The following is a 14,280-nucleotide window of genomic DNA, read 5'->3' on the forward strand; positions in this document are numbered from 1 at the left end:
ATGATAAGGAAAGGCATAAACAGCCTTATCCACGTAGTTCAAAATGAGCTTCATCCGTGTGTGAAATAGCAAACTGTACCCTACATTGATGCAGAGGAGTTAGCCGTGTTAGTCTGTGGTAGCAAAATCAAAAAGAGTCCAGTAGCACCTTTAAGACTAACCAATTTTATTGTAGCATAAGCTTTCGAGAATCAAGTTCTCTTCGTCAGATGCCTGATAAGAGAACTTGATTCTCGAAAGCTTATGCTACAATAAAATTGGTTAGTCTTAAAGGTGCTACTGGACTCTTTTTGATTTTGTACCCTACATTTCATCTTACCTGCCTGCATTTATATGCATTTGTATGACTCAAGGCATTCACAGCCCGTTCAGAGAAGAAATTTCTATAGACCCTAAGAATGGAACTGTTGAACCCTCAGCTCCAGCAAACCACACAAAGAAAAAATTAAAATGGTATTCCTGAGGTCAAAAATAAGGACAGTGATTTAATAGGGATGGGCAATAGAAAATAGGGATTGTCCCTGGTAACGTGGGACACTTGGAGGAAACAAATAGTGCATGTTCTCTGGCTGTTCAGGCTGCTTCCAATTGGCTTTAGCATATCCTACAAGACCCACCAAAACAGGGAAATATATTTGTATTAAACACCCTTAAGTATGATGAGTAGTGTTTAGCTTCAGATTTCCCATCAAGCCAGGTAGTCTGGTGCAAGTTCCCCTAGGCACTCTTTTCAGGGTAAGAATGGCTGCAGCAGGCAGTGGGGCGGGGACAAAAAAAGCCTGTTGTAGATTCCCCCCCCCCTTATTTCTGTTGACACTCTTGCTCCAGTCAATCATCTTGGAATGGGCTTGGAGTGGGGCCTCGTTATTTGATGGCAGAATCAGGAAACTGAGAAGCTGAAAGGCAAAGGGCATCCAAATATGAATGGTGTCTTCCCTTCAGTTAATTCTAAAAGGCAGTTTTCAGAAGTCGAATTAATTTTAATTTAATTTAATTTATTACATTTATATTCCGCCCTCCCCGCTTTCGCAGGCTCAGGGCGGATAACAAATACAACATCCCTAAAGAGGCCAGCAGGAACCCTAGCCCCAAGATAAAAGCCAAGACATTTTGAGTGCATGAGAATGATACGTAATTTGTCCATGAAAAGTGCTTGGAAATTTGAATTGTTGTGGAATGCTGCCGCCAGGTTGTTGACTGGACTGGGGCGTAGGGATCATATTGCTCCAGTCTATTGGCTCCCTGATCTGTTTCTGGGCATAATTCAGGGTGCTGATGTCCACCTGAAAAGCCCTATATGGCTTTGGACCAGCATACCCAAAAGACTGCTTATTCCACAGGAACCTACCTGATCACCACAGTCATCTTCTGAGGTCCTGCTTCAGGTGCCCCCACCTTCTGAGATTAGGTGGGTGGCAACCCATAGAAGGCCTTCTCTGTGGTGGCACCAAAACTCTGGAACTCCCCAGAGAGTTCCCATTCTGTCCACCCACCTGCAGGTGAAGACTTTTCTTTCACTCGGCATTCCATCGATGATCTCTTCTTCTTGCCCTATGTTGTAAATGTTTTCTCTATGCTTTAGTATTGTTTGAATAACATGTTTTTAATGTTTTTATGTTTCTGTAATGTATGTTTGTAAACTGTTAGTTCCCTTGATAAGGGCAGAAAGCCGGGATATAAATTTTGCATAAAGAAATAAACTGTGATGGTTTGCAAGGTTTGTTGACCAAAGACGCTTGCTTGCTGTCTCTCGATCTCCTTTCCTCGTGTGACACGGAAATGCCCCAAGTGCTCATGAGAACTGCACAGATCTGGCTTAGAAGCGCGCGTTTTGTGCCCATCGGAGCGTCAGGGAGAGCCCTGCTCACTCCCGAGTTCCCTCCCTGCCAGTCTTAGCTCCCTGCCCGTCTGCCACAGGAGCACGTGGCCACCAGATCTCTCCGGCGCGGGAGCCTGGCGAGAAGCCTGGCGGAGGGGACCCGGGCTCTCCAGGCGGGCTAGCCCCCCCCCCCCGCCCCGTCGAGGGACTTTCAGCGGAGGAGAGCGGCGCTGCCCGAGCTTGGTGGGCTGGGGGCGCCGGCGGATCTCTCCTTCGAAGCTCCCCGGCGACTCGCCTGTGCTTCGTTCCTCGTCCGCAGCCGCCAGAGCGGGGCTGGCGAGGCGCCTGCCCGGCCGAGCGATGGGCGTGCGGGGCATGCGGAGGGCGCGCTGCTGAGCGCCAGGATGGAGGGCAGCCGGGACCCCTGAGCGGGCAGCGGCAGGATGGGCCGGGGGCTGGTCGCGGCGCTGCTGCTCCTGACGCTGGGTAAGTGCGAGGCAGGGCGGCCCGGGGAGCGCGGCTTGGAGCGGGCCAGGCTCTTGGGGGCTGGGGGTGGGGTTGACCCCAGGTGAAAATCCCCGCTTTTCCCAGAAGGGTGTGTGTCAGCGACGAAGAGAGAAGTTGCACACTGGCTACTTCCCCCTTGCACAGTTTACGCCCCCCCCCTTTAAAAAGATTGCTCTTTTCTGTGATTATTCTTTCTGATTCGATCTGGGGGGGGATCCAGTCGAGTGCAAATTTGCCACTTTTTTTCCCTAGTAGGGTTCCTGTGTCGTTAACAGCTGCCAAAAGGATGAACTTTAGTAAGTGAAGCGAACAATAAATGAAAGGGGAAATGTCTGCTAAATTTCTCCAACTTGCATATCTCTGTTAAAGACACTGGAGATTTTCGGGGTGGGGCAGAGGGGGAATGTTAGCAAGCTATGCTGTCTGCTTATTTAAAAAACCTGCAGTGGCTCCCAGGAAAATATTTCTATGAATACTTCATATATGGGGCTAACTTGGCGGGGCTCTTTGCAAACTTAGGCAAGCAGCTGAATTCACCCTTCAACATTTATATTTATCGACCACATTTTTATTCCACCCTTCCTCTGTGGAGTTGAAGACCATGTCCATTTCTCCACTTTTTATCTTTCCAAGAACGTCATGATGCAAGTTAGGCTAAGAAATGGTGATGTGTCGCAGGGTCACCTGGTGAACTTGACAGGTGAGCAGGGAACGGGTCTGTAGTGTTGGCTCCATTGCACTGGCTCTTTTGTACATACACATGGCCCTTATGCGAATAAGGAACTGGGAACCAACGTCAGCCTTGGATGACCCTTAGGAAATCTGGTTCTCAATCAGGCGATGAAGCTGCTTGTAGGAGATTTGCATCAGCAAGTTACATGAATCCCATTTCCATTTGCAGCATCCCTTCTCAAGTCTCTGGCTGCTGAAACTCAATGTGAAAACATTTACCAAGATTTCTCTGACTGCATCTTACAACTAGGAGAAAACATGGCCAGCTTGGAGGAGGAAGACGAAAGAAGCCAGGCCCAGGAGCTGCACACTGTCTGTGGGTGAGTGGCACACAGTCATAACTACCACCATGCCTATCTGCCATGTTCATGCTAGAACGGAAGCCAAAACTAATTTGCTCCCAGTGCATGTGACGTTGAATTTTTTCTTATCTGTCTCCTAATATTTGATTTGTATTTGATATCCCATGATGGTTGATTATAGTATTTAATAATATTTGCAATGATTATGTTGTATACAGCAGTTTTGATGGCTGGCATGCAATAATATTTGGCTGTACTTGACAAATGATATACAATCCGGGTTGGCTATAGACTAAATGGCACTCCAGGCAAGGAGTGGCATCAGACCCCACCCCTTACTTAATTTTTTTTAAAAAATCATCTTTATAGCCCATTTCATGACTTCAGTGCATGGTTTATCCCGGAAACATAGAACAATAGATTTCCACACCAGGATCTGTAAATTGGAGAGGGACAGTGGCAGAGCATCTCATGCAGAAAGTTCAGCCCCTGGCATCTCCAGTTAAACAGATTAAGTAGTAAGTGATGTAAACTGAAAAGAGCTCTACACGAGATGTTGGAGAACTGCTACCAGTCAGAGTAGACAATACCAACGTTAATAGAATGATAGTCTGACTCAGTAGAATGCAGCTTCATGTGTTCAGATTTGTATTTATTGGTGCCATGTGTTAGCAACAAAACATTGTTTTCTTCTAATGTTACGGAAGCATTTTAATTTTAAAAATTAATACTAACATGAAGAAATTGAACTGGGCAACAATACTGGGCCACTTTTAAACTGCTCTGTCAGCTTTACAAGGGACAATCGGTTCACTCAGTTTATACTACCAGTTTCAGCTGTTGACCGACTTCTTGAACAAAGCCTATAACAGGCAGCCCAAAGCTCAATGCCCCATCTGTCCCTAAGCCTGACCCTGCGTGTAATAATGTTTAATAGCTGATAGTGTTTGATCAGTGGCACACAACAGTGTTTGTATTTGACAATGCTTGAGATTTCTTATTTTGCCTTCCCAAACACCCAGAGATACCAATAAGTTTACTGAACTCAAACGTTGAATTCTGAGGTAAATTTTCAGATTTGAAACAGTAAACTAAAATTTGAATCTAAAGTCAGAAATTTAGACAGATTACAAGAGGTTTACTTCATACATGAACACAAACACCTACCTATACCTTTTAAACAGATATAAATTGTATAAACACCCATCAGGTATAAAGATGCTCTTTCTTAGAGCCAGTTTGGTGTAGTGGTTAAGAGCGTGGGACTGTAATCTGGAGAGCGGGGTTTGATTCCCCACTCTTCCACTTGAAGCCAACTGGGTGACCTTGGGCTAGTCACGGCTCTCTGGAGTTCTCTCAGCCCCACCCACCTCACAGGGTGTTTTGTTGTGGGGATAATAATGACATACTTTGTAAACCGGTCTGAGTGGGCATTAAGTTGTCCTGAAGGGCGGTATATAAATCGAATGTTGTTGTTGTTGTTATTATTATTAATCAAAACAGTTGTATTTTGAATATTCCTGCATGGCCCTTGGGGGAGGCTTTGAAAAGATTAATACAAAAATCTTAGAAGAGTGGCAGGCCTGAGAGCAACATCTCCATCATGAAGACAAAGAATAAGAAGCAGGGTCTTTTCTGTTGTGGCCACCTTCTGAAATTAACATCCGAGGAAGATCTGCCCGGTAACTTCCTTTATCAATTTTTGCTGGTAGATAAAGGCTCTCCTTTATCAAGAAGCCTTCCTTGTGTATTGATGAATAGGCCATGGTGAGAGTATAACTTGGTAATTCTTTGTTACTGCTTTTAACTAGATGGAGATTTTAGGTCATGATTTTTTTTAAAAAAATGTTCTATTTCTATCTTAAGGAGCTCAGGCCAATATATGTGGGATTATCTCAATTCATGTTCACAACAACCTTGTGAGGTAGGCTGTTGATAGGAAATTACCAAGCTGACTCAATAAAAATTGACTCAATAAAGGAAGCCAAGTTTGCCTACAACTGACAGCCCTGTTTGCAAGATCTGAGCCAGGCTGTCAACAATAAAACATTTTAGTGGTTGTTAATTCATACAGTCACCATAAGTTGGAAGCAACTTGATGACACATAACATACATACAAGTTCCCCCAATGAGCATCACGATGAGTGGGGATTTAAAACCACATCTCCCTTGACCAAGTCTGACAGCTTCGTTTATGGGAATGTGGCCTTGAAGCCAAGAGATCCGGCTTCATTACCTCTACCCGAGCTTCTCTGGATGGGTGGTTTTGAACTCTTCTCTCAGTCTTCTACCTTCAAAATAGGAACTAGGTGCTGCCACCCTAAACATTGCTGGGAGGATGCTATGAGATCAATGATATATAAAGTGTATAGCATGTATTAATTATGGACACTGTTAATCAGTTAATAACACAAATTGATCAGAGAACCAGTCGCTTAAAACAATCCCATTTGACACAAGCCTAGACCCCCTTCAGCTACAGGAAGGATTCATTAATCTGAGGAATGTGAAGTTCAGGTGGACGCAGCCATTTGTTTATTAGTAATCTAATCAGACCGGATAAAGGAGTCGAGCATTCAAGGTTCTTGAAGTTCTGCCTGGAGCTTGTCTGGGTAGAGGGAGCCTGATTAAAAGTGAACAGAGGAAAAAGAAAGAAATGAAGAATTTGCCAAGAGTAAATGGCTGTCATTGAAAGTTTGAAGAATGAATATGAGAGAGTGAGAAGGGCAAAGGAGGAATTAGGAAATGCAGAAAGCAATCAAGGGAAAAGCCAGAGCTCTGGGGATGCATAAACCAGCAAGGGCCCCAGGAGAAGAATTGAGAAGATTAGAAAAGCTGGAATAAGGAAGAGCAGGACTTGGCAAAATGACAAGCCATGTTAGGGCAGCAAAGGCAATTTTCTTAGATCAGGGTTAGGGGTTAATGAAGGAGACAATGATGAAAGCAATGGCAAAGGGAGGTTGACCCAGAGGGGGCAGAGAAATTACCAGATATATTGATTGATTGGGTCTAATCACATGCTACAAAGTCCTCGTATCCCCCCTATGCCCAGGGCTCATTTCAAGGGGGAACATGCAGGAACGCAGTTCCAGCAGTTCCCCAAAGAGGTCACATGTCAGGTGGCCCCACCCACCTGACCCTCAGCCATTTTGGGCCCGTTTCAGCCTGGATTGGGGCTGAAACAGCCCAGATCAGGCCTCTGTCAGGTGGTGGATCACTCTCCCACTCAGCAGTGGCCCAATCCTGACCATTTTGGGTCCCTTTTCGGCCATTTTCAGACCCTTTTTGCCATTTTGGGCCCAATTTCGGCCCTGAATGGCCAGGATTGGGTCCAAAACAGCCAGGATAAGTGATGTCAGGGGGTGTGGTATATGCAAATCAGTTATGCCAATGACACACTTCGTGATGTCAAGGGGCATGGCATATGCTAATGAGTTATGCTAATGAGTTCCTCCAGCTCTTTTTCTACAAAATGACCCCTGCCTATGCTCCTTATCAGAATATGTATTTCCTCATTTAGGCCAATAGTGGCTCCCTAGGTCCATTTCAGATTAGGAAAATAGCAGGAAGAGTAAAAGCTCTAAGCTACCTCTCTCCACACACAGCAGTCCCAACCCGAATTGGGACGCTGCACACCTGGGAATTAAGTTCTGAGCACAGAGCTTCTAGAGCATATCTGTGAATAGGACCAGGGTGGAGGGGGGACTGCAAAGATTTGTACCATGTCAAACTGGGAAAAAACTGTTTGTCAGAGGAGATGGTCAAGAGTCCTCTCAGCAGTTTGAGGACATGACTGGGATGTCCCCAACTTGACTTGCTGCTGCTCAGGTTGCTTATGCTTTCTCTTTTTTCTCACATCTAGTTGGCCATTTATGTAAGAAAATGGAGCTTTTGGTATAGGTCACACAACCGTTTGAAGAGACAAAGTGTCAGCTGCAAGTAACAAAATGATCCTTGCTCCTTTACATGAAGAACAGAACTCAGGGATAAAGAGAGATCAGTGTAGATATGAAAATATCTCACGAGGTACTTAAACAAGGTATTTAATTGAGGTACTTAAATGGGATGAGGTTCTAACTATATAAGGACATAACTATATATCGCATTAGTGTAGTCAACCCCCTGTATATGGCACACTAGCTCCCCTTGCTTGGCACCTAAGGCCAGATCTTTGCCCAAGCAACTGAGGCACTGTTAGCACTATAAGGCAGAGGAAGGCAACAGGTATGGCTTATGCCCTTCATAGCCTCCCACACCTGCACAGTCACCAGCCAAGTCCCAGGTGAATCTCTGAGATGCAGGGGTCTGGCTTGTTCCAAGTACAACCCATTTCCCTCCCTCTCACCCCCCCCCCTTGGTTGTTTGCAGGCATACCAACATCTTCAAAGTTAGAGGTTGAATCCCCCTGCTCCCCCCCACACACACATACCAGCACTCTGACCAAAAAGGTTGCTCACCCAGCTTTACATTAGCCTTGGGTCCTCTCCAGGTCCACCATGAGGACTTTTAGTCTGATATGCCTTGCAAGTTCTATGCTCTGAATTCAGTCCCTAGATATCTGGAGACCTGATTCTGATCAGGACACAAGGAGAGAAGGCTTGAGCCCTTTTCTCCCCTGATCCTCTTTCTTGTTTGGTTGAACATCCAACCCTCATGATGCTTTATTCAGTTTTAATAGAGATGATATATGCTGCTGTTGTTTTTGGATATTTTCACCCTTCAGAAAAACAGATACCTGCAATTTCTATGGTTACCAACCTCACAGTGTGGCCTAGAGTCCTCCCAGAATTATAACTGATCTCTAGAGCACAGAGACCACTTCCCCTTAGGGTTGCCAGCTCCAAGTTGAGAAATTCCTGGAGATCTGGGGGGTGAAACCTGGAGAAAGTGGGGTTTGGGGAGGGAAAGGACCTTGGCATGGCATAATTCCATAGAGCCCACCTCCAAAGTAGCCATTTTCTCCAGGTGAATTGATCTCTGTGGCCTGGAGACCAGTTGTAATTCCGGGAGTTCTCCAGCCACTACCTGGAGGCTGGCAACCCTACTTCTCCTGGAGGAAATAGCAGCTTCAGAGTGCTGACTCTATTGCACGCATCACTTCTGCACAGACTGGCAGCCGTTGGCCTCCCCACCCCCACACACACACTTTGCCCTCTCCAGGCATCACCACCAAATCTCCTTGAATTTCCCCATCTATGAAACAAGGTGGGTTTTCTTTGGACCTTCATTTTTCCCTTCAGTAGTAAGAAAAGGCAGTGACAGACATCAGAATAACTAAGGCCTCAGAAAGCAACCTAGAATGAAATTGGCAAAATGAGGGGTCCAATTTACCAGTGCTACCTTCTTGCAGAGTCCAGCACAAAAAAGTCACATGACCATACTTGGTCTCTCTGAACAGATGGAGGCTGTAGAAAGTGGAGCATTCTGGGGGTTGTGATCACTCAGCTGAGAGAGGCTGGAGGGTGGCTGGCCGCTGAAAGTTGACTGTCCTCTCCGTTGTTGAAGTCTGACTTTTTAACTGTTCCCTGACTGACTCCCCCTCCCCCCCTAAGCTGCTTCAGGTCTCTTAACAACCCCAAATGAGCTCACCTTGTTTGGCACTGACCCTTCTCATTATTTTCTCTCAGTGTTTTTTCTGCCACAGTAGTTCTATTTAATTAGCTCTTTACAGCTGGCACTTAGATAAAAGTTTGGAGATCAGGATTATTGCTATTTTGATGCTTGTACTGCAGAGGTGAAGGTAGGTAGGTTTGCCAGCCTCCAGGTAGTGGCTGGAGTTCTCCCGGAATTACAACTGGTCTCCAGGCCACAGAGATCAGTTCACCTGGAGCAAATGGCTACTTTTGGGGGTGGACTCTATGGAATTATGCCATGCCAAGGTCCTTTTCCTCACAAACCCCACTTTCTCCAGGTTTCTCCAGGTTTCACCCCCCAGATCTCCAGGAATTTCCTAACCTGGAGCTGGCAACCCTATGTGAAGGACACTCCCCCCTCCCCCAACCTATGTCTGCTGCTGTTGACTGAAAGCTCCACTTGTGAGTGATTGCAAGGATTATAACCAAACAAGGGAAGAAGGTTCTTGCAAGTCTACAAAAGGACACAAAACTCACTTAACATTGTGCCAGGGAATACTGTTATGGCCTGTCTTATCCCTATTCAGACTGTGAAAGCCAGTGTAGTCGTCAGTCTGGGATATGTGCATATTTCTTAGATAAGTGGATGGGGGAGCCCACTAGAGGGAAACTTTTCAGAAAGACTCCAAGCCCTGCAGCCAGTCCAGTTAAATAAAATGCTTGAGGCTTTTTAGAAGCCACTACACGCTGTTGTGGCCATGAGAAACTAGCAATTCTTTATCTGTTTTCTTTCCTCTCTCATATGTATCCCTCTGGCCTTCTCTTCCTATCATTTGCCTGGATCTGTTTCCTCCTCCACCAGTCTTTTCCTAGGTTCTCTGGCAAACCTTGGTTAACTACCACCCTCGTCTAAGCCCTTTTTCCCCTAAGTGCTTCACCTCTTTCTAATATTCAACATCTGCCTGACCTGTCCCTCTGTGATGTCAGGGAAGCTTAACCAATCTCTGTCAGAAGGATCACCACCACCTCAATTCCCTTGCCCATTAAGACGTACATTGTGAGAAGCAGACCCAACTAACAACTAAGGGCAACCATGATTATCACGGGGTATCTTGGTTGCATGAAATGCCTACCACAACTTAGTTATCAAAGAGTATGTTACTTTGCCTAATGGTGCTCTTCTTGCCCTCAGTACGGAGGTAATCATGGGGGGTGGGTTGCAGAGCAGAAGTACCGTATGTTTGATAACATGTTAAGGAAATTGTATGAGACATCTTTCGCAAAAGAAAAATAAAGGCTTTTTTCCTCTGGTTAAATGGTTGGACTACATTCCAGCACTCTGCTGGTTTGAATTTCATATTGCCATGAGCTCAGTAGGTGGCCTTGAGTAAACCGCTCCTTTCAGCCCCAGCTCCCCAGCTGTATTGTGGGGATAACAACAACACTGACTACGTTCACTGCTCTGAGTGGGGCACTAATCTACCTAGAAGAGTGATATATAAGCACAGTTATTATTAACTAATATACAAATTAACAACGCAATTGCTGCTTAAGTTGAGGGTTGTCAGAACTCTGGACCACTTACCGTGTGCTGGGGGAGTTCAGGAAGCGACCCGTACCTATCCTGAGGTGTTCAGAGGCACCAAGTTTCATTGGACAACCATGCTCCTAACATCTCTTTCTTAAGCTGCATTCATCTCACCAACAGCAAAGAAAAGTCTTGGTTCAAATTTCGTATTGCCATAATCTCACTATATGGTTTTAGGCAAATCACACACTCAGCCCTACCTTGTAGGTTGATGAAATACTAGCCTACCTTACAAGGTTGTTGTGCTACTATAACATAGATGAAGTGGATGAAATGCTGAAAATAAACGCTGATGTGTTGACAGTGAGGATGACAATGAAATTTTCTCATAGGGATTAGTCAGAAATTCTGCCTTAAACTGTCCGCACACCTGAAGCTGCCTTATACTGAGTTAGATCATCAGTCCACTAAAGTCAGTATTGTCTACTCAGACTGGCAGCAACTCTCCAGTGTTTCAGGCAGAGGTCTTTTGTATCGTTGACTGCCTGGTCTTTTTACCTAGAGATGCCAGATTGAACCTGGAACTTTGTGCATGCAAAGCAGAGGCTCTTCCACTGAGCATCGACCCCTCCCTTTTCTTGTATAGAGGTAGATTGTGCACAAGGTTTATATTCATTTGAAGTCACACAAGAACATGGTTCATATAGCAGAAATCTTCTATAAAGTACTTGCAGACTTCACTAGCTCATCTTTTTAGGATGGGTACAGGCACTACAGGAAAGGGGGAAGCAGATCCTAATTTGGTAATAATCACCCAAATATTTCGCCATCAGGGTACAAAACAAGCTGTGGCTTCCCTGCTTCATTTCACAGGAAAGAACCATTTCTTTTTTATTCCTTTGCTGCAGATATTGGGAAGAGTTTCACACCTGCGCTATGACAGCCCTGTGGGAGTGCCAGAGAGAGGCCGCCACTGTCTGGGAGATGCTGAAAAAGGAGTCCCAGAAAATCCAATTCCATGGCAGCCTATTTGACCTCTGCGCCTCCAGTGACTCGCAGACTTTCAGCTCCTTGCAAATTTTACATATACTGCTGTTAAGCATCACTTTGATAGTCACTTGGCTTAATTTATAAAGGGAGAAGGTCTGCAATTTTAATGTCTGTACAATTATAGATCTCCCGCCCCCAATCTTTGATTAAATATTGTTAAATGATTTTTTTGGTGATTTATTTCCCTTACTGTGGAAAAATCCATGCATTTCCCAACCTTAGTCCCCCCTTCCTATTAAACTGTATGCTTAGCAAATCTACCACTCCCCTTCCTCCCCCATCTTCAAAGCAACTGCTGTTTCAGCATAGCCTTGTTTAATCCCTATGATGGTGGACAATATGAAAACGAAAAAGATAACCCAAAGGAAAGTTAAGGGTAGGACCCCCATGGATAGATCCAGGCTACCCTTTTTAAGCTTCGATGGATCCTAAACATACAACTTCAATATATCCTAACCATATTGTGATTTGGCTTTTAAGAATCCATGCCTTCTCACTTTGCAGAACCCCATTTCTTGTGATTGGTAAATCCACCTTCAAATTGTCACTGCGGCTCTCCCAAATCCTTCTTTGATTTAGCAACATTGGATAAAATGCTGGTGTTCGCTGTGGTGGGCCTTGCAACAGAAGCAGGTGCTGCAGAAGCATCCTCCCCCCTACACCTCCCCATGACAGCAACCCTCCAGGGCCAATGCCAGACCAGATTCATTAAGGAAAGGAAGCCATCTGCTATTCACCTGCTCCAAACCAATAAATATGCAGCAGAAAGGAACACAAATATATGAGAAATGGAAACTGGGCTTCAAAGGCTAGAGATGGAGGACAAAAATTCTTTTCCTTTTAACCCGCCCCCCCCCTCAAAATGTAGTATCTCCATTCAAAGATAGGCAGCCATCCAAATTTGCTACACAAAACAGCAGTCTAGAGCATAACATAACCTTAATTCAGTAATATTTAACTTCTAAGTACGCACTCACAAGAATTGTAGCCTAAGCCTGCAAGGGCTTCCTTCTTTTCCATCTCAGAGTCAGGACTGAAAAATTAAAGGAGGTTTGACAATACATCCTCACATATAAGCATTTCCCTCCCCCTACCCCCCATTTCATTTTTTAAAAAATGTCAAGCCAGAGGGAGAGTTCTATGTAATTCAAGTTTCACAATATTTTACAAATACTGACTGATCCCAGTAATTTGATGTATCTCTAAGTTTTCAAACACCAAATTAGTGGTGTACAGGTTTTTAAAAAATTGCTTTAAGGCCTTATAGGGAAGGACATGCTTATTGTTGAAGTATTCGGAGTATAGTTATATCAGAAAGTCATTTAGGGAACATCAGAATACCCGAGAGTAAATAAAAAGATGAGCATGCCATTCTCCATATAGATTTAAAATGGGGGGCACTAAGGGGAAGTGTCTGCCTTACAGGTGTGAGTTATTTTCTAAAGAGGACGACCTAGGCCTCCTTGCTCTGGGAGATGGGTCTACCCTCATGGAAAATAATGCCCAAAGGGCCAAGGCCTAACTCTCGCCTGTAGGGCAGGCACTTCCCCTTAGGATTCTTGAGCCAAGTCAGAGGAGTCAAGAAGCCTGCCAAGAGGTTCAGTGACCTGCTGACCATTTTCCCGCTGTTAGGGTAGGCTCTGCCCCCTCTGATAGTAGCAGTGGGACCATTGGAGCAGGAATGCCTGGAACGCCCCTGAACTGCTGTCAGAGAACAGTGTGGCCCTGGAGCTGACAGTGGGACCAAAGATTGGCTGCCGGCATTATTTGAGTCCAAGGTTGCTTCCAGAAGCTTTTCTGTGCTAGACCAGACCTCTGGATTCTTGACCGAATTGTTATGAGGATATAATGGTAACAGGAGCGGGATGGAGGGCACGTCAGTCACCCTGAGCTCCTTGGAGGAATGGTGGAGTTAAATCAAAGCCCCAGCAACAATTGCTTTCTGTTATCTTTGGCAAAGCTTTGCTTGCCTCAAAAGCAGCCATCTCAAAAGCACATCACATTTCCTGGTTTGCCCCTTTTATTCTCGGTGGCCAAATACAGCATCAATTGTCCAAAAGGTATTTTGTGTCTGCTCCCTCCTCCTCCTCAGCTCACTAGGAGAACACATGCTTTGCCTGCACAAAGAACTGAGACCTGAAGCCTAGCATCTCTCTAGTTAAAAGTCACTTCCCTAGGGCCTTGGAGTGCCACTGCCAGTCCTATTTATTTACTTACTTCATTTATACCGTGCATTGCTCTCCAATGGGGACCCAAAGTGTCTTACATTATTCTCCTTTCCACCATTTTATCCCCACAACAATCCTGTGAAATAGGTTATGCTGAGAGTGTGCGACTGGCCTTCGATAGCAGAGCAGGGATTCAAACCCAGATGTCTCATATCCTAGTCCAACACTGCAACCACTACACGACACTGGCTAGCATTACCAGGCTAAATGCAACTTCACAGGGGAAATGCTACTACAGGGATGCTGTTGGGATCTTCAAGAGGGAAGGGCTTTCGTGGCACGCAGTATCATAAACTGCTGCAAACAGATTTCCTAAAAGACAGTTTACAAGACTTGGGACTCTTTTGGAAAACATTAAAGCTAACTATGAAGAAAACAGTGCCACCTGCTGGAAAAAACTCTCTTATCATGTGTGCCAAATCAAACCTTGGAACAGGAATTTTGATTCAGATGTGTTCACATGACCATTAAAACAGGGCAAGAAAACAGCTGCCTTCTGCCCAAAGCAATGCAGTCCAAATATTTAATCTAGGACAAGAA

General features: G+C 45.0%; 1 protein-coding gene across 1 annotated transcript; it reads left to right on the forward strand.

Annotated features, from left to right (window-relative positions):
- Window positions 1-2,092: 2,092 nt before the first annotated feature.
- Window positions 2,093-11,643, forward strand: LOC129329695 (neuritin-like). Its single transcript, XM_054979245.1, has 3 exons — window positions 2,093-2,305; window positions 3,228-3,378; window positions 11,371-11,643. The coding sequence occupies exons 1-3, from the start codon at window positions 2,263-2,265 to the stop codon at window positions 11,594-11,596; spliced, it is 420 nt and encodes a 139-aa protein (XP_054835220.1). The 5' UTR covers window positions 2,093-2,262; the 3' UTR covers window positions 11,597-11,643.
- The last annotated feature ends 2,637 nt before the right edge of the window (window positions 11,644-14,280 follow it).

Source organism: Eublepharis macularius, chromosome 5 (genome assembly GCF_028583425.1).
Source record: "Eublepharis macularius isolate TG4126 chromosome 5, MPM_Emac_v1.0, whole genome shotgun sequence".
Lineage (NCBI taxonomy): Eukaryota > Metazoa > Chordata > Lepidosauria > Squamata > Eublepharidae > Eublepharis > Eublepharis macularius.